Source organism: Salmo trutta, chromosome 7, assembly GCF_901001165.1.
Source record: "Salmo trutta chromosome 7, fSalTru1.1, whole genome shotgun sequence".
NCBI lineage: Eukaryota > Metazoa > Chordata > Actinopteri > Salmoniformes > Salmonidae > Salmo > Salmo trutta.
The window spans coordinates 55,991,609-56,015,669 of record NC_042963.1 but is presented as its reverse complement, the minus strand read 5'-3'; the positions used below and the strand labels follow the sequence as shown (position 1 = coordinate 56,015,669).

At 43.0% G+C, this 24,061-nt stretch overlaps 1 protein-coding gene and 1 pseudogene across 2 annotated transcripts in view; both read left to right on the top strand.

Moving 5' to 3' along the window:
* The first annotated feature begins 2,244 nt into the window (after nt 1-2,244).
* On the top strand, nt 2,245-12,589 carry LOC115196571 (uncharacterized; annotated as a pseudogene).
* A 1,740-nt stretch (nt 12,590-14,329) lies between these two features.
* Nucleotides 14,330-24,061, top strand: part of LOC115196581 (ATP-dependent Clp protease ATP-binding subunit clpX-like, mitochondrial) — a 27,128-nt gene continuing 17,396 nt past the window's right edge. The window contains exons 1-8 of one of the 2 annotated variants that reach the window (XM_029757424.1): nt 14,330-14,552; nt 15,071-15,146; nt 15,575-15,735; nt 16,315-16,432; nt 16,628-16,782; nt 20,153-20,309; nt 21,706-21,741; nt 23,864-24,028. In XM_029757424.1, the coding sequence (XP_029613284.1) occupies nt 15,089-15,146; nt 15,575-15,735; nt 16,315-16,432; nt 16,628-16,782; nt 20,153-20,309; nt 21,706-21,741; nt 23,864-24,028 (850 nt within the window). In that variant the 5' untranslated portion in view covers nt 14,330-14,552; nt 15,071-15,088. The remainder of the gene's footprint in view (nt 14,553-15,070; nt 15,147-15,574; nt 15,736-16,314; nt 16,433-16,627; nt 16,783-20,152; nt 20,310-21,705; nt 21,742-23,863; nt 24,029-24,061) is intronic. The other variant, XM_029757425.1, reaches the window with a different exon arrangement.

The window sequence follows — 24,061 nt, the reverse complement described above, 5'->3', positions numbered from 1 at the left end:
CTAGTTGCCTCTGATTGGGAGTCCTATAAACAGGTGTGTGTTTTTTTCTTTGTGGTTGTGGGTAGTTGTTTGTGAGCACTGCTTTCGTTTAGCCTGCTACACTGTTCGTGGTGTGAGTATTGTTTATTTCCTGTGGATGCTTTGCTCGTGTTTTATTAAAAAGATGAGTATCCACATTCCCGCTGCGTATTGGTCCTCCCTTCAACATAACAACATTATCTGTGACTGTTAGAATAACCTTTGGCAGCGATTACAGTTGTGAGTCTTTCTGAGTAAGTCTCTAAGAGCTTTGGATTGTACAATATTTGCACATTATTCTTTAAAAAATTCTTCAAGTTCAGTTGATCATTGCTACAGCCATTTTCAAGCGGATTTAAGTCAAAACTGTAACTAAGCCACTCAGGAACATTCAATGACATCTTGGTAAGCAACTACATTGTAGATTTGGCCTTGTGTTTTAGGTTATTGTCCTGCTGAAAGGTGAATTTGTATCCCGGTGTCAGTTGGAAAGCAGACTGAACCAGGTTTTCCTCTTAAGATTTTGTCCCTAGCTCCATTCCGTTTCTTTTTATCCTGACTCCTAGTCTTTGCCGATGACAAGCATACTCATAACATGATTCAGCCACCACCATGCTTGAAAATATGAAGAGTGGTACTCAGTAATGTGTTGCGTTAGATTTTCCCCAAACATAATGCTTTGTATTCTGGACATAAAGTTCATTTCTTTCCCACAACTTATTATGAGACTTGTTAAGCACATTTTTATTCCTGAACTTGCTGTACATAGCCCATCTGTAAATAGCCCACCCAATCTACCTACCTCATCCCCATCTTGTTTTTATTTACTTTTCTGCTCTTTTGCACACCAGTATTTCTACTTGCACGTCACCATCTGCTCATCTATCACTCCAGTGTTAATTTCCTAAATTGTAATTACTTCGCTACTATGGCCTATTTATTGCCTTACCTCCTCACGCCATTTGCACACACTGTATATTAGACTTTCTTTTTTTTCTATTGTATTATTGACTGTACACTTGTTTATTCCATGTGTAACTCTGTGTTGTTGTTTGTGTCGCACTGCTTTGCTTTATCTTGGCCAGGTCGCAGTTGTAAATGAGAACTTGTTCTCAACTAGCTTACCTGGTTAAATAAAGGTGAAATAAAAATAATTTAAATTAAACTTAGTTTTGCTATAACAAAAGGTGGAATACTTGTTGACTCAAGACATTTGAGCTTTTCATTTGTAATTCATTTGTAAAACAAAATGAAAAACCATTCCAATTTTACATTATTGTGTGTAGGCCAGTGACAAAACAAAATCTCAATTTAATCAAATGTAAATTCAGGCTTTAACACAAAATATGGAAAAAGTCAAGAGTCGTGAATACTTTCTGAAGGCCCTGTATGTTTTACTGAGTGACCGACAGAAAGGGGACTGATATCACTGTTATACTGAGTGACCGACAGAAGAGTAACTGATATCACTGTATGTTATACTGAGTGACCGACAGAAAGGAAACTGATATCACTGTTATACTGAGTGACCGACAGAAGAGTAACTGATATCACTGTATATTATACTTAGTGACCGACAGAAAGGGAACTGATATCACTGTTATACTGAGTGACAGACAAAAAGGAAACTGATATCACTGTATATTATACTGAGTGACAGACAGAAAGGGGACTGATATCACTGTTATACTGAGTGACCGACAGAAGAGTAACTGATATCACTGTATGTTATACTGAGTGACCGACAGAAAGGAAACTGATATCACTGTTATACTGAGTGACCGACAGAAGAGTAACTGATATCACTGTATATTATACTGAGTGACCGACAGAAAGGGAACTGATATCACTGTTATACTGAGTGACAGACAGAAAGGAAACTGATATCACTGTATATTATACTGAGTGACCGACAGAAAGGAAACTGATATCACTATGTTATACTGAGTGACCGACAGAAGGGGAACTGATATCACTATGTTATACTGAGTGACAGACAGAAAGGGGACTGATATCACTGTATATTATACTGAGTGACCGACAGAAAGGAAACTGATATCACTATGTTATACTGAGTGACCGACAGAAGGGGAACTGATATCACTATGTTATACTGAGTGACAGACAGAAAGGAAACTGATATCACTGTATATTATACTGAGTGACCGACAGAAAGGAAACTGATATCACTGTTATACTGAGTGACCGACAGAAGGGGAACTGATATCAACACTCCTACTCTGTGCCATTGTGGATTGGTGCTACAGGAAAATAATTATGTGGAAATGACGTGCCAGTAAAATTATGGATATTACTGTATGTAAGGGATGTTAACATGGGGCTTTCAGCCTTTCAGAAACAAAGAAAGTCTTACAACGGAGCGTACTGGTCTATGTGCTCATTATTCAATGAGCTCAGTTCAAGTCTCACTTGTCCACTTAAAGAATGCTTTCCTTGTTCAGAATTATCTTGAAAAACTGCACTTGGCAATAAATCAACCCGAAAAACACCACAATAAGACATTGGACACTAAGCTTTTCTCCAGATGTTTCCAGAGTTGCGCAATGAAGTTCTTGTTTGACACTCAGAAAAGACAAGTTGTTTTGCGCCTTCAGGACAGCTTTACTACAACCTTTTTTTTCCTCCTTCGGATTTCTTCAAATAGTTCTTCTGTAATTCTGTCTCTCGTTTGTTACCTAGCAATAGCATACAACTGTCTGTAACATAGTATGTTTGTGCCTCTCTGGATGTAAGATCCAGCATCTAGCTCACTGAGTTCTGTGTATGAGTATCGGATGAGCTCACTGAGTTCTGTGTATGAGTATCGGATGTATGCTCCTAGATCAGCGTGTTGTGTGTGTCAGTAGAGACTAGTAGAACACATCCAGCGAGGAAGCCGTGAACTAAAAAGCTTGTCGGTAGCAGATTTCACTTTTCATTTATTTTTTTTCGGGGGGAAATTGTCAGGACTTAGGACAGGAAGTAGGATGATGAGGGAGGGAGGTGGAGGTGGTTGTCTTGGACTCCCAGGAATGTTACGAGTGTTCTTGTTGGGGACTTGTGCTCTTACGGTCCTGAGCTCTGCAGGCTTGGTGTTCCTTCTGGTGCAACATATGCGGCTGTCAGCCCACCTGGCCCGGTTGGATCTAAAGCTCCAGGTGCTCTCAGAGACCTCTGGCGCCGTGCTGCATCATTCTACAGCAGTATCCCTCCGGGCCAGCAGGGACCCTGGAGAGGAAGCTTCCCTCCGGGCCAGCAGGGACCCTGGAGAGGAAGCTTCCCACAGGACCAGCAGGAAACCTGGAGAGGAAGCTTCCCACAGGACCAGCAGGGACCCTGGAGAGGAAGCTTCCCACAGGACCAGCAGGGACCCTGGAGAGGAGACTGATAGGTTGCAGGTGCTCTCAGAGGAATCTAGGTTGCAGACATCACCCCACAGGACCAACAGGGAAGACCCAGGCAGAGAGGAGGCAGAAAGGGAGCTGCAGCATGGCCGACCCCGCAGTAAGAGGAGCCAGGCTGGGATACACCAGACTAAGCGACAGCAGAAACGTGAAGACAGGGATATAATGATGGTGATGACATACTCTATGGTCCCGGTAAGAATCCTCAGAAATGTTTATTACATGAGAGACCGTATGTTATGTGTCTACTAAAGTGAGTTATAGTAGGTAATTTTTTTTACCTTTTATTTAACGAGGCAAGTCAGTTAAAGAACAAATTCTTATTTTCAATGACAGCCTAGGAACATTGGGTTAAACTGCCTTGTTCAGGGGGCAGAACGACAGATTTGTACCTTGTCAGCTCAGGGATTCAATCTTGCAAACTTTCGGTTACTAGTCCAACGCTCTAACCACTAGGCTACCTGCCGTCCCAGGTAGATAGTTATTGTAGGTTATTTTTGTAATTTAGTGACTGGATACATTTTTATACTTCTTTCTTGTACTGATCCCCCCCCCCCCCCCCCCCCCCCCGTGGGAATTGAACCCACAAAACCCTGGTGTTGCAAGTGCTGAGCCACATTTGATCATACCATGAGTTATGTGGTATGTACAGTATAAACTGTAACAAAACTCTGTTACAGTTTAAGACAAGACCAGCTGTGACTTTCGTGGGTTGGCTATTGGGTTTTTCTGATGCATGTAGATCATCATTTATGATTACAACAACGTTAAGTTATTGTAGAGTTTGTTTGAGGAAGGAAGATTCAATCTGGAATAGTTCAGTATTCACACTCTCCATATGTTCAGAGTCATTTCCTCTTTTCAGTCTTCAGGGATTAGCAGAAATGTCCTTCCTATGCCAATAATCATCTCATTGGAATTCTCTGATTATGAGGAGGATAACTGAGCATGTGTCTGAAATATATCCTATTCCCTATATAGTGCACAACATTTTAGAATAGGGTTCTATAGGACCCTGGTCTAAAGTAGTACACTATATAGGGAATAGGGTTCTATAGGGCTCTGGTCTAAAGTAGTGCACTATATAGGGAATAGGGTTCTATAGGGCTCTGGTCAAAAGCAGTGCACTATATATAGGGAATAGGGTTCAATAGGGCTCTGGTCTAAAGTAGTGCACTATATATAGGGAATAGGGTTCTATAGGGCCCTGGTCTAAAGTAGTGCACTATATAGGGAATAGGGTTCAATAGGGTCCTGGTCTAAAGTAGTACACTATATATAGGGAATAGGGTTCTATAGGGCTCTGGTCTAAAGTAGTGCACTATATAGGGAATAGGGTTCTATAGGGCCCTGGTCTAAAGTAGTGCACTATATATAGGGAATAGGGTTCTATAGGGCTCTGGTCTAAAGTAGTGCACTATATAGGGAATAGGGTTCTATAGGGCCCTGGTCTAAAGTAGTGCACTATATAGGGAATAGGGTTCCATAGGGCTCTGGTCTAAAGTAGTGCACTATATATAGGGAATAGGGTTCTTTAGGGCCCTGGTCTAAAGTAGTACACTATATAGGTAATAGGGTTCTATAGGGTCCTGGTCTAAAGTAGTGCACTATATAGGGAATAGGGTTCTATAGGGCTCTGGTCTAAAGTAGTACACTATATAGGTAATAGGGTTCTATAGGGCCCTGGTCTAAAGTAGTGCACTATATAGGGAATAGGGTTCTATAGGGCCCTGGTCTAAAGTAGAACACTATATAGGGAATAGGGTTCTATAGGGCCCTGGTCTAAAGTAGTACACTATATAGGTAATAGGGTTCTATAGGGCCCTGGTCTAAAGTAGTGCACTATATAGGGAATAGGGTTCTATAGGGCCCTGGTCTAAAGTAGTACACTATATAGGGAATAGGGTTCTATAGGGCCCTGGTCTAAAGTAGTACACTATATAGGTAATAGGGTTCTATAGGGCCCTGGTCTAAAGTAGTGCACTATATAGGGAATAGGTTTCTATAGGGCTCTGGTCTAAAGTAGTACACTATATAGGGAATAGGGTTCTATAGGGTCCTGGTCTAAAGTAGTGCACTATATATAGGGAATAGGGTTCTATAGGGCTCTGGTCTAAAGTAGTGCACTATATAGGGAATAGGGTTCTATAGGGCTCTGGTCTAAAGTAGTGCACTATATAGGGAATAGGGTTCTATAGGGCTCTGGTCTAAAGTAGTGCACTATATATAGGGAATAGGGTTCTATAGGGCTCTGGTCTAAAGTAGTGCACTATATAGGGAATAGGGTTCTATAGGGCTCTGGTCTAAAGTAGTGCAATATATAGGGAATAGGGCTCTATAGGGCTCTGGTCTAAAGTAGTACACTATATATAGGGAATAGGGTTCCATTTGGGACTCATGGCTTCAGATCAAAGTCTACGTTGAGACCGAAAGGAGGAAGGGTCTTTAAATTACAGATCCAAGCTGTAGTGTCCTTTAAGTTGCTGTTATTGTCACCGATTCCCTTTACTTCTGTCTTTCAGATCAAGGTCCTGTTGGAACTATGTAACAGCACAAAAGACATGTGTTTAACAGGTGTGTTGTTGTTGTTGAAATAGCTCTTCTAATATTCTAGGGTACACAGGTAAGAAAAAGACATTTGTTTTTTGAAAACTACAATTATTAAAATTAAAAACATTAGCACAGCCTTAATACAGACAGTACCTCATTGAAATGCTGTATGTTGCTTATTTCACATGAAATGGACATGAATACAAAAAGATACATTCCTGACCATTCATTCCATCCTACATTACAGGCTCACCAGGACCTCCAGGTAAAACAATCAACAACACTTTGCATCAATCAAAGCATGACAAAAGGGAAAGGGGGGATACCTAGTCAGTTGTACAGGGAAAGGGGGGGGATACCTAGTCAGTTGTACAGGGAAAGGGGGGATACCTAGTCAGTTGTACAGGGAAAGGGGGGATACCTAGTCAGTTGTACAGGGAAAGGGGGGATACCTAGTCAGTTGTACAGGGAAAGGGGGATACCTAGTCAGTTGTACAGGGAAAGGGGGATACCTAGTCAGTTGTACAGGGAAAGGGGGGATACCTAGTCAGTTGTACAGGGAAAGGGGGATACCTAGTCAGTTGTACAGGGAAAGGGGGATACCTAGTCAGTTGTACAGGGAAAGGGGGGATACCTAGTCAGTTGTATAGGGAAAGGGGGGGATACCTAGTCAGTTGTATAGGGAAAGGGGGGATACCTAGTCAGTTGTACAGGGAAAGGGGGGATACCTAGTCAGTTGTACAGGGAAAGGGGGGATACCTAGTCAGTTGTACAGGGAAAGGGGGGATACCTAGTCAGTTGTACAGGGAAAGGGGGGGGATACCTAGTCAGTTGTACAGGGAAAGGGGGGGGATACCTAGTCAGTTGTACAGGGAAAGGGGGGATACCTAGTCAGTTGTACAGGGAAAGGGGGGATACCTAGTCAGTTGTACAGGGAAAGGGGGATACCTAGTCAGTTGTACAGGGAAAGGGGGGATACCTAGTCAGTTGTACAGGGAAGGGGGGATACCTAGTCAGTTGTACAGGGAAAGGGGGGATACCTAGTCAGTTGTACAGGGAAAGGGGGGATACCTAATCAGTTGTACAACTGAATGCCTTCAACTGAAATGTGTCTTCTACATTTAACCCAACCCCTCTGAATCAGAGAGGTGCGGAGGGCTGCCTTAATCAACATCCACTTTGTCGGCGCCCCGGGGAACAGTGGGTTAACTGCCTTGCTCAGGGGGCAGAACGATAGATTTTGTACCATGTCAGCTCGGGGATTTGATCCAACAACCTTATCGGTTACTGGCCCAATGCTCTAAAAAAAGGCATCTAGTCATACATGTAGTTATCAATGATCATACAGGATGATATCTGTTCAAGGCACTCCAGGTGTGGATGGGAAGCCAGGAGTCAATGCTACAGAAGGCATACCAGGACCACCTGGAGCTGCAGGGAGACGAGGGAAAAAAGGTCAGACACTGTTGGTGGTATGTGATTTTTTTTCTCCATGCACAAGTGCTCTATTATACATGTGCAGACAAGTGGAGGCTGGTGTCACCTTAAATAGGAGGATTTGTAATTCATTCTATTCCAGCCATTACAATGATTCCATTTTCCAATTCAAAGTGACACCAGCCTCCACTGGTAAAGACCTAATGAAACTAAATAATTTAAAGAAATCAGTCAACACCAAAAAAATCCATCCATAACTATCATGATGACCCCTTGCCTGTTCAGGTCCCCCTGGAGAGAGAGGGGAGCCTGGGGGGAAAGGAGACGTGGGAGACCCTGGACCTCCAGGACTGAAGGACGAGAAAACCAATGACATCATCATAGAGGGTAAAAGAGGGTAGAGTTCTCATTCTCTTAAAAATCCATCTTACTAGCTCAACCTACTAGCTCACCCTACTAGCTCACCCTACTAGATCACCCTACTAGCTCACCCTACTAGCTCACCCTACTAGATCACCCTACTAGCTCACCCTACTAGCTCACCCTACTAGCTCACCCTACTAGATCACCCTACTAGATCACCCTACTAGCTCACCCTACTAGCTCACCCTACTAGCTCACCCTACTAGATCACCCTACTAGCTCACCCTACTAGCTCACCCTACTAGATCATCTTACTAGCTCACCCTACTAGCTCACCCTACTAGCTCACCCTACTAGATCACCCTACTAGCTCACCCTACTAGCTCACCCTACTAGCTCACCCTACTAGCTCACCCTACTAGCTCATCTTACTAGCTCACCCTACTAGCTCACCCTACTAGCTCACCCTACTAGATCACCCTACTAGATCACCTTACTAGTTCATCTTACTAGCTCACCCTACTAGTTCATCTTACTAGCTCACCCTACTAGTTCATCTTACTAGCTCACCCTACTAGCTCACCCTACTAGCTCACCCTACTAGCTCACCCTACTAGTTCATCTTACTAGCTCACCCTACTAGCTCACCCTACTAGCTCACCCTACTAGATCACCCTACTAGATCACCCTACTAGCTCACCCTACTAGCTCACCCTACTAGTTCATCTTACTAGCTCACCCTACTAGCTCACCCTACTAGCTCACCCTACTAGTTCACCCTACTAGATCACCCTACTAGATCACCCTACTAGATCACCCTACTAGCTCACCCTACTAGTTCACCCTACTAGCTCACCCTACTAGATCACCCTACTAGTTCATCTTACTAGCTCACCCTACTAGTTCACCCTACTAGTTCACCCTACTAGATCACCCTACTAGATCACCCTACTAGCTCACCCTACTAGTTCATCTTACTAGCTCACCCTACTAGCTCACCCTACTAGCTCACCCTACTAGATCACCCTACTAGCTCACCCTACTAGCTCACCCTACTAGCTCACCCTACTAGATCACCTTACTAGTTCATCTTACTAGCTCACCCTACTAGCTCACCCTACTAGCTCACCCTACTAGCTCACCCTACTAGATCACCCTACTAGTTCATCTTACTAGATCACCCTACTAGATCACCCTACTAGTTCATCTTACTAGCTCACCCTACTAGATCACCCTACTAGATCACCCTACTAGCTCACCCTACTAGCTCACCCTACTAGCTCACCCTACTAGATCATCTTACTAGCTCACCCTACTAGCTCACCCTACTAGATCACCCTACTAGCTCACCCTACTAGCTCACCCTACTAGCTCACCCTACTAGCTCACCCTACTAGTTCACCCTACTAGATCACCCTACTAGATCACCCTACTAGCTCACCCTACTAGCTCACCCTACTAGCTCACCCTACTAGCTCACCCTACTAGATCATCTTACTAGCTCACCCTACTAGTTAATCTTACTAGATCATCCTCAACTACATTTGAGCTACTAACACTTATTTTGCAGATAGTTACAATTGATGTTTTACTTGCAATGATCATAATTGTATTACATACTGTAAATGTTAGTTTATCTGAGAAGCCTGTTCAGATCCTGTGCCTCTGGTTGTGTTTGAAGGGCCTCCGGGTCCAAGGGGCCCTCCTGGCCCTGCCGGTCCCCCTGGTCTACCTGGCTGCCCAGCGACCTTAGAGGACCCAGAACCCTCTAGAAATAGGACCATGAGAGCACACTTGTTAGAGAACACCTGTCTCCGTCAAGCCAACATGTCTGACTCTCTGGGTGAGTATGCTGTCAGAGATTCCACCAACAATGACATGCATTCATCCTCACTGTCACTGTAAAACACTGTTCCATTTTTCTCTAAACCTCTTAGGTACAGAAAATACAGCCACAAGCAGTAACACCTTGAATGTAACCAACGCAGAAAATGTTAATCGAACCATCAGAGTAGATATCCATCAAGCCAACATGTCTATGGGTGAGCGTACTGTCCTGGCAGAGATTCCAACCAAAAACAACTCAGAATCACTATGTATGAACATATGTTTATTCCTCAGTGTAAAAAAAAACTAAAAAAACTGTTGCATCTCTCTCTCCCCTTTTAGAGTCAGCGAATCTAGCCGCAAGTAATGACACGTTGAGTGTAACTGACACCGAGAACGAGGAAGCAAATGACCGACAAATGACATACACAAAGATTGTGGAAGAAGGACCTTTGAACGCAACTGACAGCGAGATTGTGGAAGAAGGAACTTTGAACGCAACTGACAGGGAGATTGTGGAAGAAGGAACTTTGAACGTAACTGACACCGAGATTGTGGAAGAAGGACCTTTGAACGCAACTGACACCGAGATTGTGGAAGAAGGACCTTTGAACGCAACTGACACCGAGATTGTGGAAGAAGGACCTTTGAACGCAACTGACAGGGAGATTGTGGAAGAAGGACCTTTGAACGTAACTGACACCGAGATTGTGGAAGAAGGACCTTTGAACGCAACTGACACCGAGATTGTGGAAGAAGGACCTTTGAACGCAACTGACACTGAGATTGTGGAAGAAGGACCTTTGAACGCAACTGACAGCGAGATTGTGGAAGAAGGACCTTTGAACGTAACTGACACTGAGATTGTGGAAGAAGGACCTTTGAACGTAACTGACACCGAGATTGTGGAAGAAGGACCTTTGAACGCAACTGACATCGAGATTGTGGAAGAAGGACCTTTGAACGCAACTGACACCGAGATTGTGGAAGAAGGACCTTTGAACGTAACTGACACCGAGATTGTGGAAGAAGGACCTTTGAACGTAACTGACACTGAGATTGTGGAAGAAGCACCTTTGAACGCAACTGACAGGGAGATTGTGGAAGAAGCACCTTTGAACGCAACTGACAGGGAGATTGTGGAAGAAGGACCTTTGAACGCAACTGACAGGGAGATTGTGGAAGAAGGACCTTTGAACGCAACTGACAGCAAGATTGTGGAAGAAGCAGCATTTAAGAAAACTGGTATGAAACTATTTAAATCTATAAAGGGGTTGAATTAGGATGGTGAAGGTATTGAAATTGTCTTCATAATTGATAGCATTTTATATGAATTTTCAGCAGAAATCTTCTCTGCTCCCCCCAAAGACACCTTGAATGTAACCAACACAGAGGATGCGAACGAAGCACCTGTTTGGAAATCTGGTATCAAAACTATTTCTACATAGGCAATACTGGGGGTTCAATTGGGATGTTGAAGGTACATTATTTTTCTTCATAATTGGTTGCATTTTGAAAACAGAAGGCCTTAAAGTCTTCACTGTTCCCTCCAATGTAACCACAGCATTTAAAAGGTACAGTCTGGAAAGCTTAGTTTGTACTACTGTACTGTACCTTTACCTCACGAGCGCCCCCTAGTGGAAACTGTTGCTTAGTGAAGTCTTTTACGTCATTTCAAACATTGTCATTATTTACATTTCCATGTTTCTCTTTTGTATCCATAGAAAACATGATCAAAACAATAACATGCTTTCCAAACGTCACTAAAATGGTAACTACATTTGGAGTTTGGATGCAAGATGCAGCCCAGGTGAACGACAACCACATTTGGATGGCTGAACACTTTTCAGGTACAGTACTTTTGGCAAGTCTTAAAGAAAACACCAGTAATAATGAGGAAATATGTTTTATAATAGGGAAAACTCAGGGGCAAAGAAATAAATCAGCTGGTACAATACATAAAGTTTATATAAAAGTTGCAACAATGAAAGAATTTCCAGCAGAAAGATACTGTGTGTGCGCGATTTACATTTGGCTTTCAGGTCGAGTCTTGCAGGAGTACAAGAGCATTGCGTCATTTCCTAACAGCAGCAGCAGGTCTATTGACATGAGGAAGTTCTACCAGGGTTGTGGACACATCATCTACAATGGGTCGATGTACTATCACAATGCAGGAACCTCGAAAGTTGTCAAGTAGGCGTTTCTTTACTGCAGTTTAAAGCAACAGATATATTATCAAATATGTTTTTCAATATCTTGTACAGGATTCTAAGTATTTGATCCCAATTCTCAATATTTTACAGGGATAACCTGAAGACCAGGAGATTAGACACTGGCCGTTGAGAATGCTCTTTACCACAATCGGACCTATCTCTTCCACAACTCCAAGACATACTTTAAGTTTGCTGTGGACGAGAACGGACTGTGGCTCATATATGCTTCAGTTCTCAATAGGACCATGATGGTTGCCAAGTTAAACCATAAGAGGTTTTCTGTGTTGTCTGTGGTTAGCACGTCCTATCCTGTACTGAATGCTGGGAATGCTTTTGTTGCATGTGGAGTTCTGTATATGACTGACACCAAAGACACAAAAGTCACACATGCCTTTGACTTAACGAAAGAGAAACCTTTGAATGTAAATTTGGATCTCAGATCAGCCAATGGTATTATGGCTATGTTGTCATATTATCCCCGAAATCAACTTTTGTATATGTGGGACAACAGCTATGTGAAAATATGCAAGGCTTATTTTTTTTAGTTTAGATCAAAAAGTCTAGTCAAATGTTATGGTCGTAAATAAATCTTATGATCGTGGGAGACATTCTGCCTAGGAGAATACAGCCATACCTTGAATGTAATCAATGCAGAGAAGGTTCTATTAACAAATCAGAGCACACACCTATCAAGCCAACATGTCTATGACTGTCCTGGCAGAGTGTTCTCATTTTTTAAGAATTTGAATGTCATAAAATATATATTTTTGTATAATATTTGGCATCGATTTTTTTTCTTCTTCTTCTTCTCATTCATTTTGTACAATTACCAATAAAAACATGTTTTCTTTTCATATTTTACAATAATTCTCTATCTGATCCTCAATTCAATCAACTGTAAATCCAGCCCTCATTCCCTTTCAAAGTTTGATAATGCGATCCACTACATATGCTAAAGTCTGACCTCAAAACATAAATAGAAAAAAACTAAATTCTTTAACAATGTGAACAGAACAAAACAGAGGTACTAAGTAGGCCTAGTAAACAGAATATCAGCGCAATAAAGGCATGACGCAATCTATATTTAGGCTAGTTAAAAACACAGTAAACAAAAGGTGAATGGAGACCCAAATAACCAAAACATAGCCTACAGCCTACTACAGTGAGATGCAGCCTACTACAGTGAGATGCAGCCTACTACAGTGAGATGCAGCCTACTACAGTGAGATGCAGCCTACTACAGTGAGATACAGGCTACTACAGTGAGATGCAGCCTACTACAGTGAGATGCAGCCTACTACAGTGAGATGCAGCCTACTACAGTGAGATGCAGCCTACTACAGTGAGATACAGCCTACTACAGTGAGATACAGCCTACTACAGTGAGATGCTGCCTACTACAGTGAGATACAGCCTACTACAGTGAGATACAGGCTACTACAGTGAGATACAGCCTACTACAGTGAGATGCAGCCTACTACAGTGAGATACAGCCTACTACAGTGAGATGCAGCCTACTACAGTGAGATGCAGCCTACTACAGTGAGATGCAGCCATGCACAGCTGTCTTGCCCAACAAATAGGCCTATAGGCTGCTTCAATCATTCAAAATCATAGCAGAAGCCAATCCAGGAAGAAAAAATATATATACGAAAATATGCACCGCCCTATGGGACTCCCAATCACAGCCAGCTGTGATACAGCCTGGATTCGAACCAGGGACTGTAGTGACACCTTGCGCACTGAGATGCAGTGCCTTAGATCGCTGCGCTACTCGAGCCTAGCTGCTCCAGTAGCTTTCCATAGCCCCCCTACACCCACCGTAGCGTGCTCTTTCCATTGTGCTGGCGGAGCGGAGATACAGATTTTGCGCCATCCTGTCACTCAATTATTTGAACTTTTTTGCTAGTTTTATAAAAGGGACATAAAACTGAAACTGAGGGGGCTCGGCCCCTTTTTGCCCCCTCGTGGTGTGGGGGCCTCGGCACCATCCTTAAATTGGAGGCCCCATCCTTAATTTGGATAATTTTAAATTTTTCAAACATTATACTTAATTCTATGTAAAAAAAAAAAGTGTATATTTTTCTGCATACCTCTTGCTTGAGCTGTCTGGTGGCTATTTTTTTCATAAACAAAATATGTTTCTGTGATAAAATATTGAAAGGACTGTGAGTCTCATTCAGTACATTTTGTTTTTGGTTGCTTTTTCCTAAAGTCTACCAACTTTGCCAACAGGCATGCCAGCTAATATAGTTAGTTATACAAGATAGCTACTCTTAACTTGATTGAAAGCCTGAAATTGATTACTAGCTAGTTATGAGGTTGGGAACCTATCTGGGCTGTAGTTATACAGCGTTTAACGAATCAGCAAGTCTGAAATTGATTACTAGCTAGTTATGAGGTTGAGAACCTATCTGGGCTGTAGTTATACAGCGTTTAACGAATCAGCAAGTCTGAAATTGATTACTAGCTAGTTATGAGGTTGAGAACCTATCTGGGCTGTAGTTATACAGCGTTTAACGAATCAGCAAGTCTGAAATGTCCTAGTTTCCCGATTAGCACGTAAACAAGCGGGGTTACCCCATACTACCTGGACGGTAACACATTGGTTATGAAGGACATCGTTGACCTGTTACCCTTAAAACAGTCGCAGTGACTCGACAAAAAATTTGTGCTCCGGGAAGAAAACTGTCAAAAACGTGTTTTTGGTTTCCATCGTGCTCTTTTACGTAGTCGACAGGTAAAGTTAACTGGCTAGTAAACTAATATTGTTAAGTCTTACATTTTGAGTCTCTTAAACATGTCACATAGCTAACCAGTTGACATGTTTAGCTATATTTCACCGGTTAGCTAGATAAATCTTTTTTCCCCCCGGAATGCTCACTTGTTTTATTTCTGTCGTTAGCCGTGTTTTGCTAGCTAAAATTAGCTAGGTTCGCTTCCCCACTGGCTTCCAAGTCTCGGCTTTGGCCTTCCAACTCCAGGGGAAGTTATTTCTATTTCAACTTTGTATAATAGCTTTGTAAATCACGTAACTAGTTTGAGCCCGCTACTACTTGTTAACGGGTGAAACTGAATAACTAGTTAGCTGTATTGTTAGTAAGGAGTTTAGTTCCGTCAGATTTGTGTTTGTAACGTTACTGATGCTAGCTACCAATGTCCTAGGTAACTACAGTACCGAACAGCTGCCCGGGACGATTCATGCTGGTTAGTTTTAATCCTGTTTTATTTGATTTTTAAATGTGTTTTATTTGCTAGACATTGATTGACTAAAGTATGTCCTGCACATGCACATCATCGGCCGTGAGGATATTCTTGAATTCAGCACACAGAGGTAAGAACACTTTGCAATCTTGAGAAATTGTCAAGTTATTAACCACAGTAATCTATCTAAACGCGTCTCTAGATAAACTACGTGACATTGACCTCGTTAAGTAGTTTTTGAAAACAGGTCGTCGTCCTGTTGCATTACTTTTGATACATTTGATGTGAGAATTGTGTGCAATGTCACAAATGTGGCAGCTAGCTATATTTCCGTAATACCAAATGTTGACATTTGTAAACAACACGTTAGGCTCCGTCATAATTCATGAGGAGGAAACAATGCATAGCATTAGAATGAATCATTCTATATATATGGAACGGGGAAGTTAGTCTGACCTAATATGAATCATGGCCATCCAGAAATAAAATTCAAAGTACAAATTTATAGATTATAATATAGGCCTAAACATTTGGTTGCGTTGTGTTTCTGTTGTACAGGACTGTCTTGTTCTCGTGTTCAACTGTATGCTTTGAGCAGACCTAGTTCATGTGAAGCTCACCTACATCCCAGAGCCCGAGTGAGATCCTTCCATGAAACGGCAGTATGTTTCGTTGCTAAAGATGGAACAACCAAGGATGGATCCAGCAACGATGGAAAGGTAAACTTGATTCCGCTGGATTAGGACATATCTGTTTGCCGCTTTACAGAATGAATCACCCAGTGGTGACTAGCTTGGACCCAGATCTGTTTGTGCTGTCAGACGGCTTGTTCCCAGATCTGTTTATGCTAAGTGGTGACATCTTGATTTAATGATGGAATTGACCCCATCTCTGGTGGTGACATCATAATTGAAATGGAATTGACCCCATCTCTGGTGGTGACATCATAATTGAAATGGAACTGACCCCATCTCTGGTGGTGACATCATAATTGAAATGGAATTGACCCCATCTCTGGTGGTGACATCATAATTGAAATGGAATTGACCCCATCTCTGGTGGTGACATCATAATTGAAATGGAACTGACCCCCATCTCTGGTGGTGACATCATAATTGAAATGGAATTGACCCCATCTCTGGTGGTGACAAGACACAATAATAGACTTTCTAATAAATACACAGTGGTTTTCAACAAGTGACAACGACATAGCTTCCTATCTGTGGCTACATTGTTTTTCCTGCTGTGTTGCATTCATGATAGTATGTCTCTCTCTCTATTGTGTTGATCATATGCAGAAGAACCTCAGTGAAGGAAAGAGACCTTCGGCCTCTTCTGGTGGATCAGGGAAGGGGGGTAACCAGCTGCACTGTCCCAAATGTGGAGACCCATGTACACATGTGGAGACCTTTGTATGTGAGTACCTTTTTTTAATTTTTTAATTTTTTTTTTAAGATACGATGTTCACACAGGCTGTATTTTCTAAAGATTCAAGTTGTAGAAAAAGCAGTGTTATAAATGATTTGACTTGTCACACAGTCACTACTATTGTACGAAATCAGAGACGGATGAGGGAAACGTTTCCAATTGTATACATTTTTTTTCTCTCAGCGTCAACACGTTTTGTAAAGTGTGAGAAATGCCATCACTTCTTCGTGGTGCTCTCTGAGACGGACTCTAAGAAAGGTCTGAATACAGAAGCAGAGTCGCCCCCTGAGGCTGTCAAAATAGCCTTCACACAGAAACCTCCCCCGCCACCCAAAAAGGTACGTGCACCAATGACCATAAACAGGAACTGGTTCTTGTTTCTCCTGTTTTTTTTTTGTCGTTTTGTTTTTATGATGTGATGGTTATCTTCAAACAGGAATTACCCTGATGACGCTGCAGGGTATACCTGGAGCTATAATGCATTCCCTACATTTTTTTCTTCAGGGCACTGAGCAAATTTCAGGTCTGCTGAGCGCAAACTTGAACGTTGTGAAAATTCTGTACAACTTCCAGAGCGCGTTTACTGTGAACACTGAGGCTGTACCTGCTTTAAGTTAGTTTTAACAGTGGCCAAGTAGGATACTGTGGCTATTTGATCATAATGTAGGCCTACCATCAAGAACAATGGAGAAAATGCATCCCATAACATTTTAAATTATATAAACAAATGTTGAGGTAGGCTATATGATCACACCGGTAATAGATCTGTTATATTACAGCTGAGTGAGCGTACATTTAAATTATTAGCGTCTTATTTTACTGGGCTGGTGGTGCCTGCATCTGATGGTCAGTCTCAGCAGAGGGAGAGAGCAGCAGACTGAGGGTCAGTCTCAGCGGAGGGAGAGAGCAGCAGACTGAGGGTCAGTCTCAGCGGAGGGAGAGAGCAGCAGACTGAGGGTCAGTCTCAGCGGAGGGAGAGAGCAGCAGACTGAGGGTCAGTCTCAGCGGAGGGAGAGAGCAGCAGACTGAGGGTCAGTCTCAGCGGAGGGAGAGAGCAGCAGACTGATGGTTCCTCTCTCAACATCCCTCCACTCTCCCTTTCCTCCACTGTCACTGACCAAAAGGGGTCACCGTCTTCCAACTGATGGCAAAACTCGAGTCGCACCTGTCGTGACTTGACTTTAACATTAGTCTGCAGACAGTTGATTAGATAAATAACAAACTATGTTTAATTGTTACCCGATTTTTAAATTAATCATGTAACAATTAACTAATTAGGATCTGGGGCACCACGAGAGCGTTTTTTTTAAAGAGTTACCATCTCCCGGATTAAACTCTAAAGGTCTTTACCTATCACATCCATTAACAGTCAAGTTATTAATCATAACCTTGTATAATATCATCATTCTAAACAGTCGAAACCTCTACCTATATGTACATAGCTTCCTAAATTACCTCGTACCCCTGCACATCCATTTAGTACTGCCTGTATAGCCATGTTATTTCTATTCGTTATTCACTGTATTTATGACTCGTGTCATTTAAATCAATCATTATTCAATCAAAATGTATTTCTAAAGGCCTTTTTACATCAGCCGATGTCACAAAGTGCTGTACAGAAACCCAGCCTAAAACCCCCAAACAGCAAGCAATGCAGATGTAGAAGCACGGTGGCTAGGAAAAACTCCCTAGAAAGGCAAGGAACCTAGGAAGAAACCTAGAGAGGAACCAGGCTTTGAGGGGTGGCCAGTCACCTTCTGGCTGTGCCAGGTGGAGATTATAAGAGTACATGGCCATTAAGAACAGATTGTTTGTCAAGATGTTCATAGATGACCAGCGGGGTCAAATAATAATCATAGTGTTCCATAGCCGCAGGCAGAACAGTTGAAAATGGAGCAGCAGCAGGACAAGGTTCCATAGCCCCAGGTAGGACAGCAGAAAGTGGATCAGCAGCACTGGAGACGAGGACAGACAGAGGCATGGTCCTAGGGCTCTCGTCCTCCGGGAGGGGAGAATTAGATGGCGCGTTCTTAAGATCACACAGGACACCAGATAAGAAATGAGAATTACACCAGATATAACAGACTGAACCCAGCCCCCCGGCACAGAATGCTGCAGCAGAGAGACTGAGACAGGGGGAGGTCGGGGAACACTGTGGCCCGTCTGACGATACCGCCGGACAGGGCCAACCAGGCAGGATATAACTCCACCCACTTTGCCAAAGCACAGCTCCCACACCACTAGAGAGATATCAACAGACCAGGCTGAGTATAGACCCCACACCACTAGAGGGATATCAACAGACCAGGCTGAGTATAGACCCCACACCACTAGAGGGATCTCAACAGACCAGGCTGAGTATAGACCCCACACCACTAGAGGGATATCAACAGACCAGGCTGAGTATAGACCCCACACCACTAGAGGGATATCAACAGACCACCATCTTACTACCCTGAGACAAGGCTGAGTATAGCCCACAAAGATCTCCTCCACCGCACGAGCCCGAGGGGACGCAAAACCGGACAGGAAGATCAAGTCAGTGACTCAAGCCTGGCACGACGTGACGCAGCCCTCCTAGAGCACCAGTAAGCCAGTGACTCAGCCCCTGTTATATGGTCTGAAGCAGACATTCCCAGTGGAGAGAGGGGAGCAAGGGCGGTTCGTCACTTCAGTGCCTTGCCGTTCACCTTTGCACCTCTCGGCCAGACTACACTCAATCGTAGGACCTACCGAAGAGATGAGTCTTCAATAAAGACTTAAAGGTTGAGACCGAGTCTGAGTCTCTCACATGGGTAGGCAGACCATTCCATAAAAATGGAGCTCTATAGGAGAAAGCCCTGCCTTCAGCTGTTTGCTTAGAAATTCTAGGGACAATTAGGAGGCCTGCGTCTTGTGACCGTAGCGTACGTGTAGGTATGTACGGTAGGACCAAATCGGAGAGATGGGTAGGAGCAAGTCCATGTAACGCTTTGTAGGTTAGCAGTAAAACCTTGAAATCACCTTGCCTTAACTGTAAGCCAATGTAGAGAGACTAGCACTGGAGTAATATGATCAAATTTTGTGGTTCTAGTCAAGATTCTAGCAGCTGTGTTTAGCACTAACTGAAGTTTATTTTAGTGCTTTATCCGGGTAGCCGGAAAGTAGAGCATTGCAGTAGTCTAACCTATACGTGACAAAAACATGGATTAGTTTTTCTGCATCATTTTTGGACCAAAAGTTTCCTGTTTTAGCAATTTTACAAAAATGGGGGGGAAAAGCTACCCTTTGAAACCGTCTTGATGTTTGTCAAAAGAGCGAACAGGGTAACGGTGAGGTCCTTCAGTTTTATTTGAGACGACCATCTGACAATAGATCTTTTTGTTTCTTGGGACCTAGAACTAGCATCTCTGTTTTTGTCCGAGTTTAAAAGTAAAACGTGCCGCCATCCACTTCCTTATTTCTGTAATACACAGGCTTCTATTTTTATTTAATTTAAATATTTTATCTTAATCTGCATAGTTGGAAAAGGACCCGTAAGTAAACTTTTCACTGTTAGTTTACACCTGTTGTTTACGATTGATAATGCACCGTAAGACTTGTCATGAAAACTTTACTTAAAGCCTGGAGATAAGGTATAATGCATTATGAAACAGTTCCTTTATTGTTAGACTTGTATGACCACATTTATAAGGTCTCATCGTAAATGTCAATTAACCTGTCTTCCAGATCTATGCCTACCTGGACAAGTACGTAGTGGGTCAGTCCTATGCTAAGAAGGTGCTGGCGGTAGCTGTGTATAATCACTACAAGAGAATCTACAACAACATCCCTGCTGGGAGCAGACAGGTGGAGGTGGAGAAACAGGCCTCGCTCACACCACGAGGTCAGTAGTACAGTCTACTGTTGGTTAGAAGCAGGCCTCGCTCACACCACGAGGTCAGTAGTACAGTCTACTGTTGGTTAGAAGCAGGCCTCGCTCACACCACGAGGTCAGTAGTACAGTCTACTGTTGGTTAGAAGCAGGCCTCGCTCACACCACGAGGTCAGTAGTACAGTCTACTGTTGGTTAGAAGCAGGCCTCGCTCACACCACGAGGTCAGTAGTACAGTCTAGTGTTAGTTAGAAACAGGCCTCGCTCACACCACGAGGTCAGTAGTACAGTCTACTGTTGGTTAGAAGCAGGCCTCGCTCACACCACGAGGTCAGTAGTACAGTCTAGTGTTAGTTAGAAACAGGCCTCGTTCACACCACGAGGTCAGTAGTACAGTCTAGTGTTAGCTATAGTAGGTCTGACACCACGAGGTCAGTGTAGTCTGTTAGCTATAGTAGATCTGACACCACGGGGTCAGTGCAGTCTACTGTTAGCTATAGTAGATCTGACACCACGAGGTCAGTGTAGTCTACTGTTAGCTATAGTAGATCTGACACCACGAGGTCAGTGTAGTCTACTGTTAGCTATAGTAGATCTGACACCACGAGGTCAGTGTAGTCTGTTAGCTACAGTAGGTCTGACACCACGAGGTCAGCAGAGTTCAGTCAGCTACAGGCCTTTGTTTCTTTAAAATGCTTGTAATTGTCACCCCTGGCCTCAGTTTCCAGGAAACGTAGACCGGACAAAAAGTAAGTTGGTTTACTTCCAGAACAGTAGAATATCAGTAGGCAACAAAGACCCAACTACTGTTTTCTAGAATGTGCTGAAACACCTGATCATGTCAGTCACCTTAAAGTGCTCTCGTCGGTGTAATTTGGCATTTGTTCAATGATTTACTTTTACACCCACATTTCACAGTTATAAACGGATGATTTTTAATGGATTTAACAAGGTGATGATTTACAAACAACAACAACAGTGGAGTCTGATTCCTGTAGCGATGATGTGTTTAATCTGGCTGTGATCGTTCCTCCTTGCAGAGCTGTAGCGATGATGTGGTTAATCTGGCTGTGAGCGTTCCTCCTTGCAGAGCTGTAGCGATGATGTGTTTAATCTGGCTGTGAGCGTTCCTCCTTGCAGAGCTGTAGCGATGATGTGTTAATCTGGCTGTGAGCGTTCCTCCTTGCAGAGCTGTAGCGATGATGTGTTAATCTGGCTGTGAGCGTTCCTCCTTGCAGAGCTGTAGCGATGATGTGGTTAATCTGGCTGTGAGCGTTCCTCCTTGCAGAGCTGTAGCGATGATGTGTTTAATCTGGCTGTGAGCGTTCCTCCTTGCAGAGCTGTAGCGATGATGTGTTTAATCTGGCTGTGAGCGTGTTGATTTTGAGAACTTTGTCATCCTCTGTAGAGATGAGAAGACGGGAGGATGAGTACAGATTCACGAGTAAGTGGTTTGATTGGTCCTCCTTACATAGTGTCGTATCATTGGCGATTTAAAAAAAAAATAATAATATTTTTTTTTTAAACATATCACGATTTTGATTGGAGTGTTCTGTTTTGTATAATTATTTTCTTTTTTTCAAGAATTACACAAATGCTGAAGTTTACAGATGAACTTCTCTTGTTGTTAATGACTTATTGTTTTCAGGGTGTGTTAGATAGATAAAAAAAATTTATCTTGAACTTTCACACCTGATTTCAATTACTCAACTAATCATCACTAATCCTTTGACTAATTTAATCAGTTTCAGGTTAAAACAAACATGTGACACGTCTGGGGGGGGGGGGAGATGCTCTACTAACTGAGCCAAACAGGAAGCCCATGTTAAGCATGCTCTACTAACTGAGCCAAACAGGAAGCCCATATTAAGTATTTGAAGGACGTTGAGTACATACTGGCTCCCAGTAGAGTGGAGCACATGTATTTTTAGATTGTACTTTGACCTATTGCAGCGATGCAGCACCACAGATACTGATACTTGACATTATAACTAGAGAGCCTAGATCGTGTAATATTATGCCTGGAGAACTGAAAGCGCGAGACACAAACGTGTTATACACGGCGTGTACAAAAACATTAAGAACACGGCGGTGGAAATTCAACATCAGGGACCTCTGACGTCAATCTTAAATGAATCACTCTTTTATTATCAGCAAGCTGGGCGGCAGCGTAGCCTAGTGGATAGAGCGTTGGGCCAGTAACCTATCAAATCCCCGAGCTGACAAGGTAAAAATCTGTCGTTCTGCCCCCTGAACAAGGCAGTTAACCCACTGTTCCCCGGTAGGTTGTCATTGTAAATAAGAATTTGTTCTTAACTGACTTGCCTAGTTAAATAAAGGTTAAATAAAAAGGTTACAACAAACTCTGCACACTGTACAGGTCTATCAGAAGCTCTGCTGGGGCGGTCCCAACAGTTGCCTTATATACGGCTATACACAGACAAGTTATATTTGCATGATTTAGCATAATTCATTCATTACCGGTGACTCGCACATGTGACTGACCAATACCTCACGAGGCTCTCTCTCTCTCTCTCCAAGTTGAGACCTTGAAACTGAGATACCTTGGTTATTCCCATAGCAATATTCTGGGCGTACTGCCGAGTGAGGATTCCCCCATACACGATCAGTCAGTCACCTGCATGAACCCATCTAATTGGTTATTAGAAAAGTAGCGTTGATTTGATTCACAAACATAACACTTTCCCTCACAACACCTTCCTAATATTGAGTTGCCCTCAGAACAGCCTCAATTCATCAGGGCATGGACTCTACAAGGTGTCAAGTGTTCCACAGGGATGCTGGGTCCATGTTGACTCCAAAGCTTCCCACAGTTGTCAAGTTGGCTGGATGTCCTTTGGGTGGTGGACCATTCTTGATACACACGGGAAACTGTTGAGCGTGGAAAAAAACCCAGCAGCGTTGCAGTTCTTGACCCAAACCGGTGCGCCTGGCACCTACTACCATACACTTCAATCGTTTGTCTTGCCCATTCACCCTCTGAATGGCACACATACACAATCCATGTGTCAATTGTCTCAAGACTTAAAAATCCTTCTTTAACCCGTCTCCTCCCCTTCATCTACACTGATTTTTAAGTGGATTTAACAAGTGACATCAATAAGGGATCATAGCTTTTCACCTGGATTCACCTGGTCAGTCTGTTATGGAAAGAGCAGGTGTTCTTAATGTTTTGTACACTGAGTATACAGTAATACAAGAAATACAGTAGACATGTGTAGTACAACACAAGTTACCAGGTCACAGTAGGCCAACATTGCATATCCTGTTTGGAAAAGTTATGTTTTTGTGCCTGGTCATTGCCATGAAAACCCAAAATGTGCTTTCCCTAGCCTGGGGGCAAAAGTGTTTCTGCCCTCTCGCCAACTCCTTATGGAATCAGTCATGCCAAACAAGCTTGACAAGGACCACAATGGCGTTTTGATATTTAGCAAAGAGCACAAACAGATTTGGGACCAGGCTAGAATTCACCGCTGCCAAATCTGAACTCAAATTAACAATATGACTGTTTTTTTTTAGTTTTTTTTTACATTTTGTTATTGTAGAACTACTTCAGATAGCAGGGATCAGTCCCCATGGCAACGCTCTGGGCGCCTCCGTGCAGCAGCAGGCCACTCGGGAGAAGAGAGGCGGGGACGTGTTAGACTCTACTCATACTGACATCAAACTGGAGAAGAGCAACATCGTCCTGTTAGGCCCAACCGGATCAGGTTAGTCAACCATTTGTTTTATTTTTTTTGGGG